Source organism: Gymnoscopelus microlampas (assembly GCF_963454915.1).
Source record: "Gymnoscopelus microlampas genome assembly, chromosome: 8".
Lineage (NCBI taxonomy): Eukaryota > Metazoa > Chordata > Actinopteri > Myctophiformes > Myctophidae > Gymnoscopelus > Gymnoscopelus microlampas.
The window spans coordinates 31,690,575-31,715,586 of NC_139945.1; the positions used below are offsets into that span (position 1 = coordinate 31,690,575).

General features: G+C 42.7%; 1 protein-coding gene across 2 annotated transcripts in view; it reads right to left on the reverse strand.

The window, feature by feature from the left end:
* LOC311050179 (calcium-binding protein 8-like) overlaps positions 1–25,012 on the reverse strand; it is a gene marked incomplete at both ends in the record, with an annotated part of 88,008 nt that overhangs the window by 45,272 nt on the left and 17,724 nt on the right. For both annotated transcript variants that reach the window (XM_084064161.1, XM_084064160.1), the window contains 2 exons: positions 4,845–4,957; positions 14,736–14,879. In XM_084064161.1, coding sequence (XP_083920287.1) covers positions 4,845–4,957; positions 14,736–14,879 — 257 coding nt within the window. The remainder of the gene's footprint in view (positions 1–4,844; positions 4,958–14,735; positions 14,880–25,012) is intronic.

Below are 25,012 nucleotides of genomic sequence, written 5' to 3' on the forward strand. Positions count from 1 at the left end.
AGACGAGACTTCAAACATGATTTCAGTAAAAACAGATCTGTAAACAACAATGGCGGTGCGCCGGCGCCCATGTAGCAATATAGCATATTGCAGGGTCTCTGAAATGGAGAACTTCGCTCGTTGTGAACAAGGGGTCCCGGACCACTATCATCATGACTAACAACCTCAAATCAAGGTAATTAAACGCTTAGGGCAAAATGTTCCTTTAAGTAGGCTACATTGTTCGAATATTTTACTTGAGTTTTTTTTTTTTTTTTTTTTTTTTAAAGCTTATGACTATCACTACGTTCACTACATTTGAAAGATAGCCTGATATCAGACTGAATTGTCAACTTGTTTCCAAACTGATATCGAACTGATGAATAAACGAGAATAAGTCCTCCTCGGAGCACAGGTCTCCGCCAGGTCAGGTAGGTTGTTTTGGGCTAGCAATGTTCGGAATTCGCCAATCAGGATGGAATAGGAAATATCGGACGGAACCATCTTGATCACTTGACTACAGAGATAATGTGTACCGATTTGCATGATGTTTGGACAACATTTGTAGGAGTAATATAAAAAAGAAAAGTGTTGCAAAAATCGGCCTCCTGGTGGCGCTATAATAGGGCAATGTTAAAAGGGTGGCATTTGTTCCTCAACCTAGTGCGAATGTGCGTGCAAAGTTTCACCGCAATCGTACACAGCGTTCATGATTTGCGGCATTTTGTTCATAACAGGCCACTCCTGCAAACTTTAGATGTCAATCTTAGCCAATCAGGATGGAATATGAAAAAACAAACAGATTGGTCTTGATCACATGACTATAGAGATCATGTGTACCGATTTGCAAAAAATGCAGGGCAAAGGTTTTTCCTTGGCCTCTAGGGAGTGCACATACAAAGTTTTACACAGATCGGTGCAGTTATAGGTAAAAACACGAATCGGCCTGTTATAGCGCCACCATGAGGCTGATTTAAAAATTAAAGTGGCATTTCTTCCTTGGCGTAGTGGGAATGTGCGTGCAAAATTTCACGGAAATTGCATGCTGTGTTCATGATTTGAGGCATTTTGTTCAAAACTGAGTACTCCTGCAAACTTTGGAAGCCAACGGTGCCAGAGATTAGCTGTTCACTAGTCTCGCGTCACCAGACTACTATTCCACAATCTCTGAATGCTATATAGAGTCTGGAGCTCCACTTCCCGAAAGCTGTGTAACGGAAGTTGTTCAGACCGGAAAAACATTCGACCAATCACGACGCGGTGCCCGCGGACCTGTAGTCCTAGTGGAAACAGAACCGAGGCGGAAGCATAGTCATAGGAGCGGTAGATTCATGTTATTTGTGCGAGGATTGTTTATCACAGAAAACTGAGAAAGGTATCATGGAATTAACGCCGAAAAAACTGTGAAAGAAGACACTAGTAGACATAAACGATGTTTATGAGATTCGTTGATTCCAGTCGGACTCTGTACAATGCTGAAACGGACGTGGGTAGGGGAGGGGCATCCGCTTTCCACTTACACATGATCAGAGCTTCCGAGTCCCAGACTGTATGTCGGAAACATTTGTAAATTGTGGGAGGCAACAGTCTGGCCACGCGAGACTAGTTGTTCACAGACACACACACACACGGACACACAGACGAACGGACAGGGGGTAAAACATACTCTCGCCATGCCTTTCAGCCTGGCGGAGACAATAATTTGAACGAAATATTTTAGTGAAATTCAGTACACTGAAAAGAACGATAATTCCCCGTAGTTGTTATTATTCCTCCCCAATCACCTCAGCTCTGGCGCACAACTTAACAACGGCCCGTTTGACTGCGCAACTTTCACTTGTAGTTGAGCAATATTTCACCAGGAATATCTAAACTTTAACTCAAGTACTGTGTGCACCACTGACAAGGACAGTATGTGAATGCTCTCACACTCTGACTGCTGAAGAGCATGAGGTTCTCTAACATGTACTTAATAAGTTAGCCACTGTAAGATCTGCTCATCCAATTACCCAGTAAAATCCTGAGCGTTAATTTAACTCACAATTGTGCACAAATGGAACCAAATGGACCCTTAAGCCCTGCTGGAGACTGACTCTAACTAATTAGTTAATGGCAAAGTCCTCCAAAATGCCAGTCGGGGTAAAAGGAAATTTGCAAAAGCACTGCCAGAAGCTTTGATAACCAGTGTTTAGTTTTTTGTCTAGTCAGGATAGCTTCTCAAATTCCTCCAACTAAATGGCTGGCTATTTAGCTGAACGCTAAGTGTTGCACTGTTGTTGTTTGCCTGTTACAGTACAGTACAGTATTTTATGGAGGAACCTTGGACACAGAAATATACTTAGATTTCACTTGAGCACTTAGAGAGCGTTCATCAGTCATTATGCTGCCCAAGTTCTTTGTTCAATGGCCTCAAGAACTTTGCTTTCCCCCCTAGAGTCCAATTCTTTTTTTTCCTTTTTTTTTGGGGGCTAAGGGTACTGCAGTGTTGGAACTGTACATCAAGTGACCATTATCTCTGCATTTTCCAATGAAATACAAATTATTCTAAAGCTTTATTTGCTTTGTACTCTGGACAATGTGTTACTCTGAATCATCTTGTAAATAAAATACCACAATATGTGGCTGGGACAGCTTGGCAGACCATTTATTTTACAGATTGTGTTTTACTGTTATTCTGCCTATGCAAGCTACTATGCCTCAATGTTCAAGGTTGCTTCCTTGGTCTTGAATAAATCACTTCTGTGTGGATGTACTCATGATTCAAACAGCAGTTTCATTTTTGTGAATTCATCGCACAAAAATGTTTCCCTGTGAAAATATTGTAACTTTTGCGCAAAGAGCTGGGGGTTCCTTGTTGATCCTCTGTGAACTTATTGGCCCATAGAGACTAATTATACACAACCAATTAACCAAAGTGATTTGAACCAACCATCATTGCCATCTTTTAATAGGATTAATCCTGTGCCCTCACCAGTGAGGCACAAATATGATTGAGTTATTTTGCATGCAAAGTTGTAATGTTGGCCTGAGCGTGGTGTGAGAGGCAAGGTCATGGGGTCACTTAAATGGTTAGGGTGCATCCTCTGGGAAGCTTGAATGTACTCACAAGTTTCGTAGCAACTTCACAAATATATTTTGAGATATCTTATATGCAAGTGGAAATCTTTGACTCAGGATGATACTAGGTAAGGCAATCCACCAAATCCAGTAACTGGCTAAATTAATTGCTATACTGAACTGTATTGCTTTGCAGTAGTGGTAGTACATCAGTATGTGCCAAGGTATTAGATTACTTCATGGTCTAAAGTCAATTAAATTCAGTCATCATGGGCTCAGCCCGGGCAACAAGTTAAGTTCAACCCTGTTCCAATTAGCACGTTATAATACTTGACAGACCTCCTCTTAAAGAGACAAATAACCAAACAACAACTAAAGGGGACTACATTATTAATATCATCATTAGCAATGAGAATTTTTACTAGTGTGATTTCCAAGCACAAAATAATACATCACTGCCCATGAACAGAAGGAAATGATGATCAGACCACTACTTCGGGTAACAACTAATTTGTAGGAATAATTTGCAATGAATCATGGCTAATTTCTGTACAACACTTCCCCCCTACCACCTGCCCATCCTTCTTGGAAATATTTTAAAGCCAACTTTCCAGCATGTGCCAAGGTCAATGTTTCAGCCAAACCAGGCTGGAAGCGTGTGCATGCATACATTGAAAGATTCACATCTTGACAATGTAAACCACATGACTCCCCTGAGAGAAAACCCAGATCAAGGTAATGATGATTGTACATGGGGGAGAGCATTGCCAAGTGCTGCTGTGAGTGCCAAATGTGGCCTATTCCTCCTTTGCACTTGCTCAATTTGTCACTCATTGCCACATCCCGCTGTTCGCACATTCATCGCTTACTCTCTGTCACTCTCACTAACTCAGTCACTCCCTCACTGTCATCTTCTCTCTTCCTGTGATTCTTCTGACTGCTGTCTCTGATATTCCACCCCGGGCAGAATGAGACAGGAAAAAGAGGGGGTGACCTGGCTTTGACACAGCCTTACTAAACCCAAGATGTCAAATTAAGGTATGTGTGGTTCGCACACAACCTTGTTGAAACACTGTCATTTTGTCCAAACCCTCTGACAGCTCTGTGAAATCTAATATCTAATAGACCCTTTTCATAGCGATTCAGCTCCATCAACCTGTCAAAATAGCCACTAGGAAAAGGGTACATTGGCCTCTTCAGTGATTGTCATCATCCAAGTTAAAGGAGAGATCCAGTCATATTAGGTGTTTGCTTTGATGTGTCGCTAATCACTCACCAACATACCAGGGGCAGTTGACTTTTTTCATAGAAGCCCCTGTTGTCCATTGTGGAGACCCCTTCCACTGGCATAATGGAGTACTGTGTAACAACGAAAATCGCCTATTTTAGCAGCTCCAAAGTTGTTTTTTTTCCACTAATCCTCATTATGCAGTGTCCTGACACTCAAACATGCACTGAATGTCCCTTATGAGGTGCCGTTCATGCAGAACGACATGGAGCTGGTTGCTTGTTTCTCTCACAGAATCTGGCAACACCGAGGACTTGCTTCCACGTCGTTCTGCATGAACGGCAGCTCATGAGGGACATTCAGTGCATGTTTGAATGTCAGGACACTGCATAATGAGCATTAGTGGGGAAAAAGACGAACTGGTACGCCCCTGGTATGTTGGTGAGTGATTAGCGACACATCAAAGCAAACACCTAATATGACTGGATCGCTCCTTTAATCTGTTTCTTCAATTGCAAAAAAAGTCTCATCCTCAAAAGTCTTCTTACCTAGCAGAGAGAAATTAAGAAGAATGCCTTACCTGCCAGAATATAGTGTCTATTGTGGTTCCCAGGAAGCCCTCCCTCGTTTCAGACGACAGGACTTTGGGCCCAAGGATCGTCATGAACTCATCAAAATCGACCTGTCCATCGCCTAAGAAAAACAATGTACAAAAACAATTACAAAACAAGGCTCACAACAACCTTTTCAATCTCTTAGTTACATACTATCCATCATATTGTCTGCCCCCGTCACTCATATAAATTGATTGTCTATCTCTCCATCTTTCTCTCAGATTTCTGTAAAACCTTCTATGTAATCTGCAAAGTGTAATTGTTAAAGGGCCTGTAACATGAAATTTGGGTTCTACAATGTGCCTTCTGATCTCTCTCCCTCTCTCTCTCGCTCGCTCGCTCGCTCGCTCGCTCGCTCGCACGCCACGCACGCACGCACGCACGCACGCACGCACACACACACACACACACACACACACACACACACACACACACACACACACACACACACACACACACACACACACACACACACACACACACACACACACACACACACACACACACACACAAATGCACGTTTTGTGTGTGTGTGTGTGTGTGTGTGTGTGTGTGTGTGTGTGTGTATGTGTGTGTGTGACGTTTTCTTTTTTAAAGGACAGTGATTGATTGGATTTTTGGACCCCGGGGCAAGGCAAGAGCTCTGTTAGCCTGTGTGTTAATATGGGCCTGCACATCATAGCCTCTGAATGAAGATGTATGAGTGCATTTGTGTATCTATGATAATTTTCTGGATTTGAGTGCACAAACTACATATAAATGTTTGTGTTTTGATGTGTGGACAGGTTTTAATGTATTGCAGGTTTCCAGCTCTCTGCGTGGAATAACACATAGCTTGTTGATATGCATTGTACAGACATGAATGCATTGCACAGACAGAATAAACACTGGTTCTCTGAAAAAGAAAAAAAAAAGAGTATAATAATTTGCGATCACCAATGTATTGCCATTTACTACCGATGTACTACAATCTTATACAGCTGTTGACAGATCAGACCCATTGAGTGCAGTGACCTGGTTCTGTGGTTCAGCGCAGGTGGGTGATGTTTCTGCATGCAGACTATTATGTAGTGTTACAGATTTGGTATGCATGTGTGTGCACACTGCCTTTTCTAGGAAGCGGATGGGAGGAAGTAATGAGAACTGGATGTTCCGTACCATTGCTGACCTGTTACCTGATGTAGACAAGGATACACTGTCTGGTGATGGTAACAGAGCTGTCATTCGCACTCAGTTTTCAGCAACGTTTTCAACAAACTCATGTTTAGCTGCTTTCACCGCACTTCTGAGGATGTAGTGAGCTATGTTTTTCTCCTCCTCACTCCTGGACGCATGAGCCATAGTCTCGCATAGCCAAACGATATGTCTGGTGACATCTAAATTCAGTGTTGGCAATTGTTGGCTAAGCACTTCTTAATCAGTGACAAAACGATATCCGCATATCCATCTATACCACAAAAAAACTGCCAATCCATACTGCCAAAACAGCTAAGTAAAATGGTATCTGACTTGTCAGACCAGCAGTGAAACGTTTAAACGTGTCAGACCAGCAGTTTAAACGACTGTCGCTGCTGCTTAAGCTTCTGTCGAGAAGCAGGGCACATTTTAGGTAACACCATTCTCAGAAACGCCTGATCACCAATGGTCACCAATTACGACGAAAGCAGCCTCTGGATGTTTATTTTCCGTGACACATTTTCCTGTGTTCCTCTTGGTTTCCCAAATTAGTGCTTCCACTTAAGGTGGAATGTACACAGCAAATAAAACAGTGGCTGGGAATTCCCACAGCAGCCAAAATGGCCTGCAAAGCAGCTCAAAGAGTTACAGGTCGGGTGAACAGTGGGGAGGGAGGGGATGTCCAGACGTTTGATAACTACAGTTATTATTGATCATAAAACCCACATCCCCACCTTTACTCTTTCCAGACAGTACTTTGTGCCTGTCTTCCCAAAACAACACGCACACTCCCAGGAGGCCAAGGCAGAACCTTTGCCCCAAATTTGTCAAATCGACCTAATGGTGGTGCTGTAACAGGGCCTTTCACGTTTTTTTGCCCATAACTCTTGAACCGTAAGGCCATACAATCACACTTTTTTTCCTGGATTCCTTGGATCATGATACAACTTCCTATATAGGTCACGGCCATTTCCGCCTTACATCTTGTCCGTATATATTTTGTCCAAAACTCAAGCAAATCGGTACACATTATGTATGTGGTCAGGGTGATCAAGATATCTGTCAGCTTTTTCAGATTCCATTCAGATTGTGGGAGGGGCCCGTTTTGCAAAAAAATACAAATCATGAACACAGCGTTGATTTGCCATGAAACTATGAGAGAGTACAGAGACAGTGTGAGATAGAGGGACAGAGCCAAAAGAAAAGTGAGAGATGGAGATAGAGAAAAGAGAAATGGTTAAATACAGCAGAGAGGGAGAGAGAACCAATGTAGGGCATTGGCTCTGTCGAGGCAGTAGACCGAGAAGCTGTCCACCCAAATGGTGCTGAAAACATACCACTGAGGATCTGCCCACCCATAGTGGTAGGTGCAGAAACCGTACAATTGAGGAGTTGTCCACCCAGTGGTGCTGAAATCATACACTGAGGAGCTGGTCACCCAGAGTGGTGCTGAAATCATAAGACCACAGAGCTTTCCACCAATGGTGGTGCTGAAATCATACAACTGAGGAGCTATCAACCCCAAGTGGGACTGAAACCCTATTATTGAGGAGCTGTCCTCCCAGCCTGGTTCTCAATCCATACCAGTCCTGTTTCTCTTCTCCTCTGCTTAAAGGGATAGTTCACCCAAAAGATTACTTATTGTCTCCGCCAGGCCGAAGGCATGGTGGAGAGTATGTTTTCGTTCCGTTTTTCGCTGTGTGTCCAAGCTAACATTGGTCAAGCTTCACGTGACACGTGACAATATGTTGAAAGGGTGTGCTTTGATTGGCTAGCGAGACGCATGACGAAATACATACCTATAAATAGGTGAGTCACTTCGAAACATTGCATTGCATGTTTCGAAGTGACATCAGTGCCATCAGCCAAGCTAACATTTATTCAGGAGATATTAGCAGAAAAAGTTCCAATCTTGGAATAAATTCCTTACCAAAAGTCCTGCTGCTGGCGGAGAATTGTGCTCCGAGGAGCACATTTTCTAGTTTTCTATCAATTACACACCCTATGGAGACTTGAATTCATGGAGTTTTTTTTGTTTTTGTCACATTCCTAAGCCAATAATTTAATGAAAATGCTAATGTCTCCGGTAGGAGACTCAAAGTTGACTCTTTGTGTCTCCTAACGGAGCCGCCGCCGGTCATCAAATCATTGGTTTAGGAATGCGACAAAAACAAACAAATCTCCATGAATTCAAGTCTCCATGGGGTGTGTAATCGATAGAAAAAAAGTCATTTTGGGGGTGAACTATCCCTTTAACAAAAACTCAATTCTCTTTTTCTCATTATCCCAGCCAGGAGGCCGGAAGGGATTATGTTGAACATATGAACAGCTAATCTCAGGCACCGTTGGACTGATCAGCGTGAAAGGCCAAGGCAGAACCTCCACCCCAAAGTTTTCAAATCGGCCTCATGGTGGCGCTTTAACACCCGCTTGACGTTTTTGAACCATAGGTCGCACTTTCAAAATCTTTTTTTTACCTCGATTCCTTGGATCATGATGCAACTTCTCATAGTCCCAAACCATTTGTGACAACTAGACCTTCCATAATTCTGCGCACAAATTGGTACATAATATCTCTGAAGTCATGTGATCAAGATATATCAGTCAGATTTCTCATATATCATTCCAATTGTCTATGACCTATAGCCTTCCAAAATGTGTGGGCCCTGGGTTGACAACCCAGTCTGGCGGAGACCTGTGGTCAGAGGAGCGCACTATTCTAGTTTGTTTCTGCTTCCCCTTGTCCTGGTAGATCAAGCAGGGATATTATCAGTGGAAGACAAGCCATGCAGGACAGCCCAATATACCTGTCCTGCACCGATAGTGGTGGTGGATGGTGGTGGGCTTTTGCCCATATATAGGCAGGCTAGGGGGCATGAAAGGAGAAATAAGGGTGGACAGGGTGAACAGGTTCATGACAGGAAAATAATCTCATGTTTATTGGGATTTATGAATTGCATATTGGTTATGATAGTCTCAGATTGTAGTAGTGATATTTTTTGGTTAAGATTAAAGCACTATATTGTGATAGTAATCATTGCTATAGTGTTTGTTCAGTAACAGTGGTCTCCCTGTCTCTCCAGCTCTTTAATAAACAGATAATACATTTTCAGGTGAAAAGCATTCAGCCAATGAGGAGAGAGTACCCATTTATTAGCTTTATTTTTATAGTGTTCCAATTCCAATTTTGTCTACACATTTCTTTGTGTCATCACTTCCAATTGCACTAATCTGTATACCGACTGAGTTCTCTATCCTGATTGGATAAAATTGGTATCCCGACCTGAAAATGCATTTTCTGTTTAATAAAGAGCTAGAGAGACATAGAGACTCATGTTACTGAACAAACACTCTATAGCAATTACTATCAGAACATAGAGCTATTTAAAAGTTATTTCAACCAAAGAAAATCACATACCCTACCTTTAATGTTGATGTTAAGTGCACTCATGGCAATGTCATACAGTATATACTTTAATTTATCATTTTGTCCAACCTATCCAGAAAAAAAGTGAGAAGTGTACATATAGAAATTAAAGGGCTCTTAAATTGGAGACACCCAAAGTCATCTGACAGTCAAAAAAGAGAGCAAGGATCATCAATACAGAAAAACTAAGGGTCTTGCAATGCTGTAATCAAACATGAAACGTATTACAGTTTTCCACAAAGGGCATTCAGAGCTCAATAACACACAGATGAAATGCCTTGACAGCAGAGAAGATTCCCAGATAACCAATCTGTATATCATAGAGATCAGCAGGTTTTTTTTTCACAGGCAGTGAATGTGGGTCCTCTCTAAGGGCGTGAAAATGTGGTCCAACTATTAAAAAATGTGCCTATTGCTGAATCAATCACATTCAGCAACACCAGTAATGTGCCAATCCCGCTGCACCTGAAGCCGCCTCCTCCCCCGCCTGCCACCACAGCCGGGCCCCAGTCACGACCATGGAAATAGGTAATTTTAAATTCACCATGTCTAAACGACCACATTTATCTGGCTGTGAATATAAAAAGAAAAAAGTGACTACTGAAGAAGTTGACTGCTTTGAGTAGACGTCTAGAAGCTGAAAGTAAACCACTTTAGATGCAAGTCAAGTTCACCTGGAATCCGTCTCCCCCAACAATGCTTAATATCGCAGTGAAGTTGGTTTCACGTTGTCCTCCCCATTTCAGTTCAGGATTAATGTAAATTAACTTTGAGAAACGTAGTTCTCCTGAAGCGCTGCTGCTTAGAGCAGGGATATAGCTGTGTTTGTGTTTTCTTGCTCTTGACAATAGGAAAATAAAGGTCAGAGCTTATTATGTGACAAGATAGTGGAATAGTTAGAGGGACAATTGCTGTGGACAATGTAGACCGTCTTTCAAAGGTCAGAATTTTTATTATTATAATTCTTGTTTCAGTGAAGACCAAACTTTACAGGTGAAACTCTAACAGCACAAGGTCCATTTTTTACTGCAAATATGATCCGCCCGGAGCATAAGACCGGAGCACTTTGCACTGGCCCAGTCCAGCTGGGATGTTTGCATAATATAATATTGAATATAATATTGTAGTTACTGTGTATGGACAGCTGAAAGTGGCAGCTTAATTAAAGCATTTACATGTGTGAATGAACACAATTTCTTTCAATGACCTGGGTTTACATGGAGTCGGGTTAAGGTCATGAGTTTTGTTTCAGTGCATTGAGCAATGTGGAAATGCTGTGTGATTTATTTATGTCTGTGTCACGTGTACACATATTACATTCTTCTCACATATGTGACCTTTCAACATCAGTCAGGTTTAGAGTCACACCAGTCACATGCATTGCAGGAAATGTGAGTTCTCTTTTCCTTTCTCCTTAATATACTCACTATGGGATAACATCGCCCCCTGGCGATGCACAGAGCACTACACACATTGACTCCCACGACAATTCTGATTGGATAGGGTCATGTTACGCGATCTGGCAGTCCAGAAGAGGTATAAAACCCCTTGTGTAACTATACCACGCCCTCTTACTTCACTCTGCTACGCGAATGTGCACGCACAAGAACACGCTACCGGGGGAGAAAAATCTACACGAAAACCAGCTTTAACCCATAGCGGGGTCACTTGTGTCCCCAACAGGAGTTTCGTTAAATCTTTCTGCTAAGCACGCTCCCGCGGCTTATTTTGTTATTATTCTTTCTAATAATAAAATATGTCTCACGAACGGCGTCACCGGTTCCCTTGGAAACGGTGACGTCAGCGGCCCCCACCACCCCCACGAACCCAGCTGGGCAAACCGGATGTTGACGTTGTGGAATGTTTTCGTGTACCAGTCACGTGACTTTTCTGACTCTCCCGACCAGGCCTTTGGTACTTTCACTGTCTCCAGCGGGCGCCACGCTAAGCATATGGGCCCTTTGGATCATGTGACGACGTCATCGGTTCCCATGGAAACGGACATCAACGTTTCTTAGCTCGTGGTGAGTAGGCATTGACTAGCTATGATGGCTGCTATGGTAACATAGCCTCCAGTTAGACTACTGTTGTTTCTCTTAGCGGCTAACTAGCCTCACTAACAACAACACAGCGTTGTTTTAGTGCAGCACCTTACCAGCCCAGCTAAAACAACACCACGGTGGCCAACTACCACCGCTACCCTTTCCACGGTCCCTAACGGGCGCCGCACGACCGGGCCCGCTGGATCTCGTGACGACATCACCGGCTCCCTTGGAAACAGACATCAACGTTTCTACGCTCGTGGTGAGTTAGCCTTGATAGCTGCTATGCTAGCATAGCCCCCAGTCAGGCTACTGTTGTTTCACTTAGCGGCTAACTAGCCTCACTAACAACAACACAAGTTGTTTTAGTGCAGCACCTAGCCAGCCCTGCTAATGCAACACCGCGGTGGCCAATCCCGGTACATCAGTGTTACACTGCGTTTGTACTGGTCAGGCTCAGTACAGCAGTAACACACTGTGGTTGTACGGCTCAGCTCCCCTGAACAACAGCAACACACTGGTTTTGTGCTGAGGTATTTCCCAAGTGCCTTTATGCATAACCTCCTATGTCAGACAAAGTGTGGTTTATCTCATGCGGAAGGTAATGCAGCCATGTCTCTGGGAGTGGAGGTTCTCTCTCTCCTGAGCAAGGGCGCTATCAGAGAACTATCTACGAATCAGAACCGACTGGGTTTCTATTCACGCGGACGTGGCCGTTTTTTTCCCACCTGACGTCGCTGGGTTTTCACCTTCAACGTCCATTAAGAGCGTTTTGGTCCCGTCTACAGAGGGGCAGACCGGGTGGTCTGTCAGAGTCTACGGATCTGAGGATCGTGAGTCTCAAGTCAGTCCTCTTGGTGGCCCTGTGTACAGCTAAACGGGTCAGTGACATGCAGGTGCTCTCAGTGAGTTCGGGATGCATGTGGTTCTCGAACGACGAAGAGGGTTCTGCTTAAACCCAACTTGGCGGTTGTATCTAAGACCGGGATGGTGGCCCGGGCCCCAGTTGAGCTGGTGGTTTTCCATCCACCTCCTTTCGCTTCGGCGGAGGATAGACGTTGCACCGTCTTTGTTCAGTAAGAGCTTTGAAGCTCTACTGCCGAAGACGGCGGCCGGCTGTGTGTCGACACAGCTTTTTGTCTCTTTTGGCCGGACTGGTCAGAGGAAGGCGGTGGCTAAGCCGACGCTGTCCAGATGGTTCGTGGAGGCCATCAGGCTGGCCTACGTGAGTAGTGGCACTCCAGTTCCTGTGGAACTGAGGGCTCACTCTACTCGGGGCGTGGCTGCATCTTGGGCCCTCTACAAGGGGATCTCGATGCAAGAAATATGCTGCAAACTAGTCGTCTCCGTCGACTTTTGCGGTTTTCTACAGCTTGGACGTGGCGGCGTCGTCAATGGCGCACACTGTCCTAGGTGTAGCAGCTGCCTCTAGCCAGGGGAGGGATGAGCAGGCCTAGGGGTCTTGCTTTATCTCCTGGTTATTCCTTCCTCTTAGGTCCCCCTGGACCAGCATAGGGCTGGGTCCCGGGGGAGGAGGCCCTGTTTTCCCCTCATTTTGGTATGGGATAGACTTGTGTCTGTCCATTAGTTGAATGGGGCAGACCGGGTGGTCTGTCAGGGTCTTTCCTTCTGGTACTTATCTCGCATCCATGCCCGGAGGGCTGGGGCGCCCGTGAGGCCGGGGTCTCGCCTGTGGGGCGGGACCTGGGGCCGAGGGTGTGCGGGTCTGTAAGGGTCGTGTGACTTAGTGCCCCAGGGGGGTTTAGAACTAGAGGTTACGTATGTAACCCCAGTTTCTTTACTTTCGGAGTAATATACTCACCTAACAACCCTTCCATCTCAACTTTTGATGGGTTTTCTTCCCCGTAAATAAAGGCCCTACTTCATCGTACAAGATTGTCGCACAATAGTAGCAGATCTACAAGCTCACAACACATCGCAGGTGAGCTTGTAGATAATCTATTTTTGTTATTTTTGAAACATTTTTAAACTGAAAGTGAAAGTGGTTATGTCTCTGGGTTTTATAAATATTGAACCCATGAAAAGTATTAACAAGAGCTTTTGACAAAATAATAACTACATTGGATCTCGTTTCCACCTGACAGCAACAATATGCTAAGCAAACCTATTAGCTATCTTATGTCTATTAGACTTAACAAGTAGTTTGTTTTAAACTGACAAATCCCAAACACCAAGTAGGCTTAGGGCATGTGAGTATGTCACATTCTTTAGAATGCTTTTTTTATCAGTCTATAAGGGTATGTAAATAGGAAACGCACCCTTTAGTACTTTTAGGCTTAAGTATCCATTTTATATTTGCATGGGGATCATTGTCACTTATATCACACTTGTGTGTGAAGTGAAATAGATGAGGCATACCGTAGGGAACAGGTGTGAGTGCTGCATTCAAGCATTTATGATTTATAGATTATGCATATGAGCATTAGTATATTGCATGCATCTGCATAGGGGAGCAAGGGAAATCACATTTACTGTACTGTATGTACCACCGATCTTAATGTATTTTCTTTTTTATGTAAATGCATGTCCCATCATGTGTGTACATGCATACGATGAACACAATGTGGTGTGAGCATTATGCTGTATAGGTGTGCGTGTGTGCGTGCGTGCGTGTGTGCGTGCGTGCGTGCGTGCGTGTGCGCGCGCGTCTGTGTGTGTGTGTGCGTCGATTAAAGTTCTCAGTCGCCACGACTGATTTGCCATTTAGATTCCATAAAAGCCAGCATGTCTTCTATGTCGGCGTGTTGCCCAGCAAAAACGGCATGTTGCCCAGCAAAAACAACCAATCTACAATGTGTCTGTGACGCATTGAGAGCTTGTAGATTGACTGTTTTCTGTTATTATTTCAAGCATTTGCAGTGGTCAAACTAGCAATTATGTTCAGAAGCATTTTTCATAAAATCTTAATAGTCTCAGATATTTCACTTTGACTTCTTCACCTGGTTAACAGTATGTAGAACAGCAGGAACAATATTACTAAAACATCATGATTTTACTTATTGTGTTAATTGTTTAGGAATCAGCACTTGTGTGGGGGCTCCTTTTCATGTTTCACAAATCACACATTAGGACTTGGTCATACAAACATTTTCAGTCGTGAGATTTTATTTCGCTTTAATCCGTGGTGTGTGTGTGTGTGTGTGTGTGTGTGTGCGTTTGTGTGCGTGCACATCAATGTGTCCCTGACTCACCGTCCATGTCTAGTCTCTGCATGATGATGGCCAGCTCCACTTCACTGGGCATGTAACCCAGAGAGCGCATGGCCATGCCCAGCTCCTGCTTGGAGATGAACCCGTTGCCATCACGATCCAACACCCTAAACGCCTCTCGGATCTCTGCCAATTAACACAGACAGGAAAACGACTCAGCGACCAGAACCACCCCTCCGACCTCGCTCTCACTCATAGACTCACTAAACAATATGTCACTGTCGGGCAGTGTGTCCAAAATCCTTCTTTTTCAGGAAAAGGAAATAGAAAACAGAACCTGTGTTCCAATTTAGTCTTGTTAATACTCTTCATTGGTTCAATATTTAGCACACTTCACTTTCAAATGTTTTAGAAAATAGCGAAAAAAGTTGAAATATGGAGATACAAGGTTTCTGCCTGACAGCGACATGTGACTACACGCACACGTGCACATCCACAGACACACGCTGAAGTGCATGCTCACAGACACACACTCACATGGACACCTGCTGTATACAGACAAATGTTACACACTTGGATAGAAATAATCATTTTCCAGTGTGCAGGAATTTAGGTGGTTTATTCATCTCTGTAAACATATTGTGACGTTGCGGGGACACACATGCGTAATAGTACCCCAGCGTTACACTATAGACAAAGGCACATTAGAGCAACATTCCACTTGTTGCAAACTCTGGTCCTAATCTGAACAGCATCATATCACAATATCAATAATATCAATAAGGTGCATCTTCTTATTTGCATCTGACACTACAACAGTCAATACTCTCACTCTTACTGGTAAACAGTATACAGAAATCCCTCTCTTGTACTGTATCAAAATAATCACATCTAGTAAATGCATCAAAGCTCACATTACAAAAATAATACTTGTGTTCCCCAAAACGAAATATATCAGCTGCATTACATTACTCTGGTTGCTAGAACCATAATGAAAACGTTTTACACAACACACCATTCACATCTCATTCATTCCAGGCCACAGATGAGCTTCTTAGCCCAACTACAGGTCACAGTAGGTATCATAACAGGTAAGCATTTCTAATGACATCTAATGTGCATTCCACACACACATTTGCTTCACAGATACTCTTCTCTGTCTATACCTTCATTTAACATGTTCACTGTCACTTTTATACACTTTATCTCATCATTTCTCACCTGTAAACATACAGACAAAGGCACATTATAGCAACACTTCCACTCGTTGCCAACTCTGGTCCTAATCTGAACACAGGACCCCTGCTGGCCAACATGTGCCTTGCACAGTGAGTGTTTAGCTGCCCAAAGATTGCCTGTCCCAAATGCAATACCCAGAATGATAAACTGTTTCACAGCTTTAGTAAATGTATCTTATGTGCCACGCTTTAACCACAGTTCACAGAATAATGTAAACAACATCCTAATGAAATGAAATGAAATACAATAATGTATCAAATGGAATAATCATGCATCTCAATTCCCAATATAATCATGTATCTCACACAAACACAACATAAAGTCTCTCTCATGGACTCACACACGCAACCATTAATACACCAAAACACACACCCTCAGCTCACCATCTCATGTGCACAGACTGCACACATAAGCACGAAAAACACACACTTGCACGCACACACGCACACACATTGACGCACACGAATGCATGCATTCACGCTCACTTGTGCTCATTATGCACACACACCCATCGCAACACGTGTTCTTAGACGCACACGCTCACTCCTCGTGCACATACTGTAGATAGTTTGACACACACACGCGTGCGCACGCTCATTATGCACACACACCCATCGCAACACGTGTACTTAGTGCACACGCTCACTCCTCGTGCACGTACTGTAGATAGTTTGACACACACACGCGTGCGCACGCACGCACACATTCTCTCTTTAATTTTTTCTCTCAAGCTTGTGTGATGCATCCATGTTCATCTGGACCACCATGTGTCTGTATTAGTCTCTCTCTCTCTCTCTCTCTCTCTCTCTCTCTCTCTCATATTTGCATCCCCTTCAACAGCAATGTTATTTCAATTCATCTGCCCTTAAACACATTCTCTGCATTTTGTCCTTTCCTCCATATTTTTAGGACAGCTCAAGCGAAGCGAGCTGTCCTCTATGGAGAGAGATGAAAGGCGTCTGAGGTATGTGGGATGTAACCTCTGCAGGCTTATAAAGAGAGGAGGTGGCTTAGGCGAAAAAGGGGCGTAACGGGGCGTGATTTGGTCAGGGACTCTCTGTTTGTGGGAAAAAGTGGGCCGGCTTGCTAAAAAAGGGTCTGGTTGCCACCGATTGGTTGCTGCAACTTGGATTCATGCAGGGAGACGCCCCCTCTTTGCTCCAAACACCGATTGGTTGCTGCAACTTGGATTCATGCAGGGAGACGCCCCCTCTTTGCTCCGAAAAATTTGGAACGGCTGCCTGTTGTCACAGGCACTCAGGCACTGCAGAGAAGTAGACACAGTGGTGGAAAAAGTACTCAAATTCTTTACTTAAGTAAAAGTACCAATACTGCAATATAAAAATACTCCGTTACAAGTAAAAGTCCAGAATTAAAAATGTACTTGAGTAAAAGTACAAAAGTATTGGCATCAAAATGTACTTAAAGTACCAAAAGTAAAAGTACTAAATATTTGAAAATAGCCGATCTACAAATATTTGAAAATAGCCGATCTACAAGCTCACAAGGCGTCGCGATGCGACGCGTTGTGAGCTTGTAGATCTGCTATTTTCAAATAGCCTATAGGTATGAAATAGGGCTAAAGTGGTTAATGTATATTTCATTATATCATAGTTTATATCTGAAAAGTAACTAGTAACTAAAGTTTTCAACTAAATGTAGAGTAAAAGTGCAATATTTGCCTCTGAGATGTAGTGGAGTAGAAGTAAAAGTATTGTAAATTGGAAATACTCAAGTAAAGTACAAATACCTCAAAACTGTACTCAAGTACAGTACTTTAGTAAATGTACTTAGTTACTTTCCACCACTGAGTAGACATGTAGACTATAGACTATGGAGGCATCAGAATTTTGTATTAAATTATAGAATGCACCAAAACATTAATAAGTGTTGACTTGAATCTATTTAAGCCACAATAAAGCCCCGCTTTTATTTTTGATTTTTATTTGGGGTTTATTTAGCATAGTTTTAGATGATTTTCTGTGCACATTTCTTCATTTAAGCATCGCGAGCTGCGAACGGCCTTTTTGCATGTAGTTGAAGCGCAAGGGGCGGCGGGGGGAGAGAGTCGCAGATAGACAGCTGGAGAGTTGAATAACCTCCTCTTCAAATAACCAGATTTATTTACCAAAGTAGCCTATGTAGGCGACCTACATGTTTATGTTTTAGCTTAGACACGGGTAGCCTACAATAGTTGGTAGATGATTGGTAAATTATTAACCATGACAACGACTCAAAGACTTTTATTTTGTACTTTCTTGAACCACAAGCATATCGCTGCACCAGTAGGCTACATGAGAGAGAAAAAGGGGGGGGGGACCACTTGATACACAAAAACAAAGCTGGCAATGTATTGCTAATATCCAGGGATGCTTTGTTAGGCTACAGAGTGCAAAGCACTACATTTAGCCAGTGAGAATTGCAGTGTACATAAAGTGCGCTCGGAAAGGTTTATTTTAGGAGCGCTTTGTGATGCACCGTGCAGTCAAATCCGCGGTGTCAATAAATTCCACTGCCCGCTCTTTGATGAGTCCTCCATCCTCCATGAATCGAATACAAACTGCAACTAGTTCCCGTTTGGAAAGCGGGAAATCTTTATACGCGAGTAGGCCTATTGCAAAATATTGTCCAATGTCCACTGAGTTCAGCCTTTATTTTACCAAGCAGGACTGATGCTGCAGCCTGAAGCAGCTTGCCCTGAAAGTGGTTTAGGCGACCGTTCGTTTAAGCGTCCTCGCGTCGCTGAGTTTGCTCTGGACAAACTTTTTTTTTTACGCTGGTGCCATTGCTGCCTCTCTGCTGTCTCAAGAATCAAACATGAAGAGAACGAGGCCACTCAGGCCAGGACATGTGTGTGGTGTTTATATTGTGCGCTTATGTCAATAAACCGGTTCTGTGAATGAGGGACACAGACAGACACATTTCACACTCGAGTGTGAAATGGGATTCTGAGAATACACATTGGCTCAATTGCTCAAAAGACCCAACATCCTCCAGACACGCAGGACGTAGAGAGAGAATGGATGTGTATTACGTTATTTGTCAGCCTTAAGTATAGGGGCGATATTCATAGTAAATACACAAAAAGCTGTCTGGCGGAGTTAAGGCACAGTGGCCCTCATTTATCAACGCGGTGTAGCCCGAATAATGAACGTACGGCGATATCACCGCACCTTTCGGCATTTATCAATATATCCTGACGTGGGCTTCATCCTACTTTACGCTGAGATCTCACGTCTGGTCGAGACCAATTGTTGACGTTGGCTGCGCCCGTTTATTCCATTCTAGACCTGCGGAGCAGACGGTCTGACAGGCATCTGGACACATATATCCACTCCAAAATGTATATCTACACTAATAAATAATCCCTGTGAAAATATAACATTTTATAAAGTAATTTAAACAAACTGCTTTAACAGTCATTCGGTTAGGCTTGCAGATCTGCATGGCTGCGTTGGCTATTTGAAAATAGCAGATCTACAAGCTCACAACAGGTCCCATCACTACGTGTTGTGAGCTTGTAGATCTGCTATTTTCAGCGCAGCAGCGATTCTGCGAGATAATTTTCGGGAGCCCCGAGTCCCCGACATTCTTTTCATGGACAGTGAGGTCCAGAGAGAGAGAGAGAGAGAGAGAGAGAGAGAGAGAGAGAGAGAGAGAGAGAGAGAGAGAGAGAGATAACCACGATAACGCAATGGTGATTATGAACCACGTACCCAAACCCGTTAAAGGCTGCTTTTCCCAAGCTGAACTATACTATTGTTCAATGAAAAGCATTGTAATCCGATTAGTGGCCATTTTTTCATAATGTATTCGAGTGCAATACACCTACCAACCGATAGGGTCACTCTGTTAAAAGCATATGGCCACCGATCAGATTAAAATGCTTTTTATTGAACAATACGGATGATACAGGTACTTTTGAGAGCCCATATATACATGTAACCTCCGTCGCCATGGGATAAGCACTTTATCTTTGAAATATGAACGTTTATGTAGATGTACGGGTCATAAATGGAGAAAGTGCAAACACTAGGTTGAAGTTCATCCATGACGGTCGTGACAGTCGACCGTCGTGTATCCGTGGCTATTACTCCCTCTAACATTTCCCATGTTTTTAGCAGTGGTGGAAAAAGTACTCAAATTCTTTACTTAAGTAAAAGTACCAATACTGCAATATAGAAATACTCTTGTTACAAGTAAAAGTCCAGAATTCAAAATTTACTTGAGTAAAAGTACAAAAGTATTGGCATCAAAATGCACTTAAAGTACCAAAAGTAAAAGTACTAAATATTTGAAAATAGCAGATCTTCAAGCTCACAACGGGTCGCGATGCGACGCGTTGTGAGCTTGTAGACCGGCTAGGTATAAAATAGGGTTAAAGTGGTTAATGTATGTTTCATTATATCATAATTTATATCTGAAAAGTAACTAGTAACTAAAGTTTTCAAATACATGTAGTGGAGTAAAAGTACAATAGTTGCCTCTGAGATGTAGTGGAGTAGTAGTAAAAGTATTGGAAATTGGAAATACTCAAGTAAAGTACAGATACCTCAAAATTGTACTTATAAGTACAGTACTTGAGTAAATGTACTTAGTTACTTTCCACCACTGGTTTTTAGTGTATTGAAATAATGTCATGCATATTTGTCCAGTGCATAGCCTACTGCAGGCCTTGTTGACTAGATTTAGAATAGATTTTTAAGCTCTTGCTCCTGAAATGATCGATTATTTTTTAAGGGGAAACGCCATCATTTAACATGCAAGTCAATGGGTGAGAAGGACATTGCCAGGCACAAGTGTAGGTAATTAATGTATTTGTGCAAGATGACCCTGCTACTGTATATAAAATGTGTATATTACTCGTTCATCATGGTTCATGTTCAAATAGCTCAATCCAAAATATAATGCTGTAGGCCTAAGTGTTAGGCTGTATTTACGCACCTGCTTAATTGTAATTAATGCTTAAATATAGTTATGACCGGTATTTTTTATCAGATGTCTGATACATTTGATTCATTCCGGACATTGGGACCAGCAGGTTACAATCCTATATCGTAACCCCTGGTATTGACCACATTGCTTAGCAGAGTTCAGTGATGCAAATGCATGTCAAGTTGATCAACAGATTGTATTATTCTCCAATGCAATAACAGTACTGAAATGAAGGCTATAAGGGCAATAATGGGAGCCCTTTCTTTTTTAAAGTAACTTCAAAGTTACTTTTCACAGTAACGCATTACTTTTTGGTGTAAGTAACTAGTAAAGTAACTGAGTTACTTTTACATGACAAGTAACTAGTAATGGTAACTAGTCACTGGTTTTCAGTAACTAGCACACCACTAGCACAACACTACAACGGTGTCTAACCGAGAGTTATACTTCTCCAGTACAACGGTGTCTAACCGAGAGTTATACTTCTCCAGTACAACGGTGTCTAACCGAGAGTTATACTTCTCCAGTACAACAGTGTCTAACCGAGAGTTATACTTCTCCAGTACAACGGTGTCTAACCGAGAGTTATACTTCTCCAGTACAACGGTGTCTAACTGAGAGTCCATGCAGATCACAGTTGACAAATATTATATATTATCGGAGCTATTATTAATGTTATCGGTTTTATCGTGATGACGTCATAATTCCTGATATCGAACCGATAATTATCGGGCCGATACTTATCGTGCACTAATAATTTTATCGCAAATTATTGTCTCCGCCAGGCCGAAGGCATGGCGAGAGAGTATGTTTTACCCCCTGTCCGTCCGTGTGTCTGTGTGTGTGTGTGTCCGTGTGTCTGTGAACAGCTAATCTCTGGCACCGTTGGCTTGATCGCAGTGAAACTGTGCACACACACTCCCTGGATGCCAGAGCAGAACCTCTGCCCCAAATTTTTCACATGGGCCTTTTATAGCGCCACCAGGAGGCTGATTTGTGCAAAAGACATTTTTGGACAGTACTCCTACAGATTTTATCCAAACATCACGCAAATCGGTGCACAGTATCTCTATAGTCATGTGATCAACACAGATCTGCCTGATTTTCCATATTCCATCCTGATTGGCTAAGGTTGGCTTCCAAAGTTTGCAGGATTGGTCCATTTTGAACTAAATGCCTCAAATCATGAACGCAGCTTGTGATTTATGTGAAATTTAACACGCATGTTCCCACTAGGCCGAGGAAGAAATGCCATTTGAAAATGTTCAAATCAGCCTCATGGTGGCGCTATAAAAGGCAGATTTGTGTTTTTAACTATCTGCACCGATCTGCGTGAAACTTTGCACACATACTCCCTAGAGGCCAAGGAAAAATATCTGCCCTGCATTTTTCACATTAGCCTTTTATAGCGCCACCAGGAGGCCGACTTATGTAAAACTTTTTTTTTTTTAGATTAAGCCTTCACATTTTTTCCAAATTTCACGCAAATCGGTACACATGATCTCTATAGTCATGTGATCAAGATGCATCTGTTTGATATTTCATATTCCATCGTGATTGGCTAACATTGACATCTAAAGTTTGCAGGAGTGGCCCGCTTTGAACAAAATGCCGCAAATCATGAACACAGCGTCCAATTGTGGTGGAACTTTGCACGCACATTTGCACTACGTTGAAGAACAAACGCCACCCTTTTAACATTGCCCTATTATAGCGCCACCAGGAGGCAGATGTTTCTTTTTTATATTACTTTTAATTTTGTCCAAACATGCAAATCAGTACACATGATCTCTATAGTCAAGTGATCAAGATGGATCTGTCAAATTTTTTATATTCCATCCTGATTGGCGAATTCCGAAAATTGCTGGCCCACAATAACCTACCTGACCTGGCGGAGACCTGTGCTCCGAGGAGCACTTTTTCTGGTTTTTATATTTTTCTCTGTTGTTGGTGACAACTCTAGTGCGACGCCACGACGGCACGACGGTGTCATGAATGCGTCCTTTCACAATATTGTGCGTCAGCGACGCAGGACGCAGGCCTATGAGCATCTCTGCTCAGTGCGGCTGCAGAGTTCATGTGCAACATCGCATGGCTGTGGCTTTACAGTTTTCCTTCGCCGTGTCTGTAGGTCACCCCCAGGGACCCCCAAGGGTCTCCAGGGACCCCTAAGGGGGGGGGACGACCGCGGACCTCCTTTTTTTTTTTTTTTTTTTTTTTTCATCCCATGCTTTTGTACCCCCAAAACTATTTTCTTTTTTTTTTGGGGGGGGGGGGTCCTGCGCTGTCCATCATGACATCTATGTCATTCTTTCTTGTTTCATCATGTCCCTCTCCCTCCCCATTTTCTTTTTTTCCCCCCCAACCCATCATTCCCTCCTTTTCTCCCTTCCTTCTTCCAGCCCTACCTTTCAAAATCCCTCTCTCTCTCCCTCTCTCTGTGTGACCCAGCTTCGGGCGGTGCGTTATGTGATTGGTCTCGCACCACTGCCTCAAGTTAACAAGATCAATTCCACACATCATTTCTTCTTCTTCACCGACTGTCACAGACGCTGTCGCTTCTGCAGCCTTGCTCTCTTTCACACTCTCCCACATCGTCCTATTCCTCCGTCTGTCTCCTTTCTTCATTCCCTTGCCTGTGTTTAAACGTCTTTCTTTCTGCAATTCGAAGGCCTAAATATTATAGGCAGGGTTTGATCAAAATAACAACAAAAAGGTAGCCTGATATTTTCTCAACCTCTTAAGCCCTATAAAGTTTGTGTATGACAACGAGCAAAAAATAGCCGATGTCCAAGCTCACTTGTGAATCTGTAGATCAGTATGTCGAACCCTGCATATGGAACACTTTCAAAGTAAAGAAAATGTGTCTGAAAGAGGTGTAGTGTGGTTTAGATCTGTGGTTCCCAAATGGTGAGCCGAGGTACACTAAAAAGTACTATGTAATAGGGCTTAAGTGGTTCAACTTTTTCTTTGGCAATAGTTCCAGGGGTATGAATACAGGTGTGCCTTGAGATTTTGACGTGGCTTTTAATAAAATTGTACCATAACAGTTTAACAGAGTGAAGGGTTCTGATGAATTATGCTAGGATGGGGAACATCTTCTGAAGTGGAATTAATTCAATCGACCCTAAGAAGTCTATATGATCATTTTGATCATTCACATCAACTCCAGACTGATGTACTATAACTGCACAGAAATTGCACCTGATTGTTAATTTAACTGTGAAAGTGAACAAATGGACCCTTACAGATGCATTTTTAAACATTCAGAGTTACATTTACACTCAGGATAATGCTTCTACCTGAAGTTGAAGTAGATTTCACAAGACTTGGTAATCTGGGAATTGTATCAAACGTAAGACCAATTTGCATAACTTTTTATTTTATAATGGCAAGTTATAGTAAATCATATTAAGTATTACTATAAAAAAAAACTTGAATATAAAAAAGAAACCTTGGCACTCCTAATCAAAGCTGCTGAGAGACAGTCAGGCTGGCTTGGTATGTGAGTAGAATATGTGTGAAACACACAAGTCAATATCCCTTGAATGTCTTATATAAAATATTAAAATATTCTGTAAGAAAATGTTCTTCCTTTTGCAATATTCTGAGGACTTTGATCTACTGCTTTACCTTCTCACACTGTGTCCTTTGCCTATACAATTACAAACGTTCTTCAAACACTGCACTGTGAATTGCACATAAGCAATTGGTTCCCTGGCTGTTCTGCACATTATCAGTGTAATGTCATCAGTGAAAAAGGTTGACATGCTCTTTTGTTCTTCCCTAATGCATATTTCATAAATGTGTCTACAGAGAGGCAAGTGCTGAGAGAGAGAGAGAGAGAGAGAGAATGGGATGCAGCAGCAAGAGGATTTTTTACTGGGATGGACTTGCACGATCAGTTTTGAGGAAAGAAGGTGAGAAATGCGTGCTATCTGTTGTTGTAAGCTTTTATCATCATCCTATCATTGTGGATATAACTCCATATAGGTCAATGATATAAGATTATGTAGTGATATAATAATATCTAAATAGCAGTCATTGACTGCCAGTCAACTTTTACGATTGGGTTTTCACTTGATGAACAGTGGGTCGTACCAGGACGGGGGCGGCTCATTGGATCCGGGCTGGCGAGGCACATC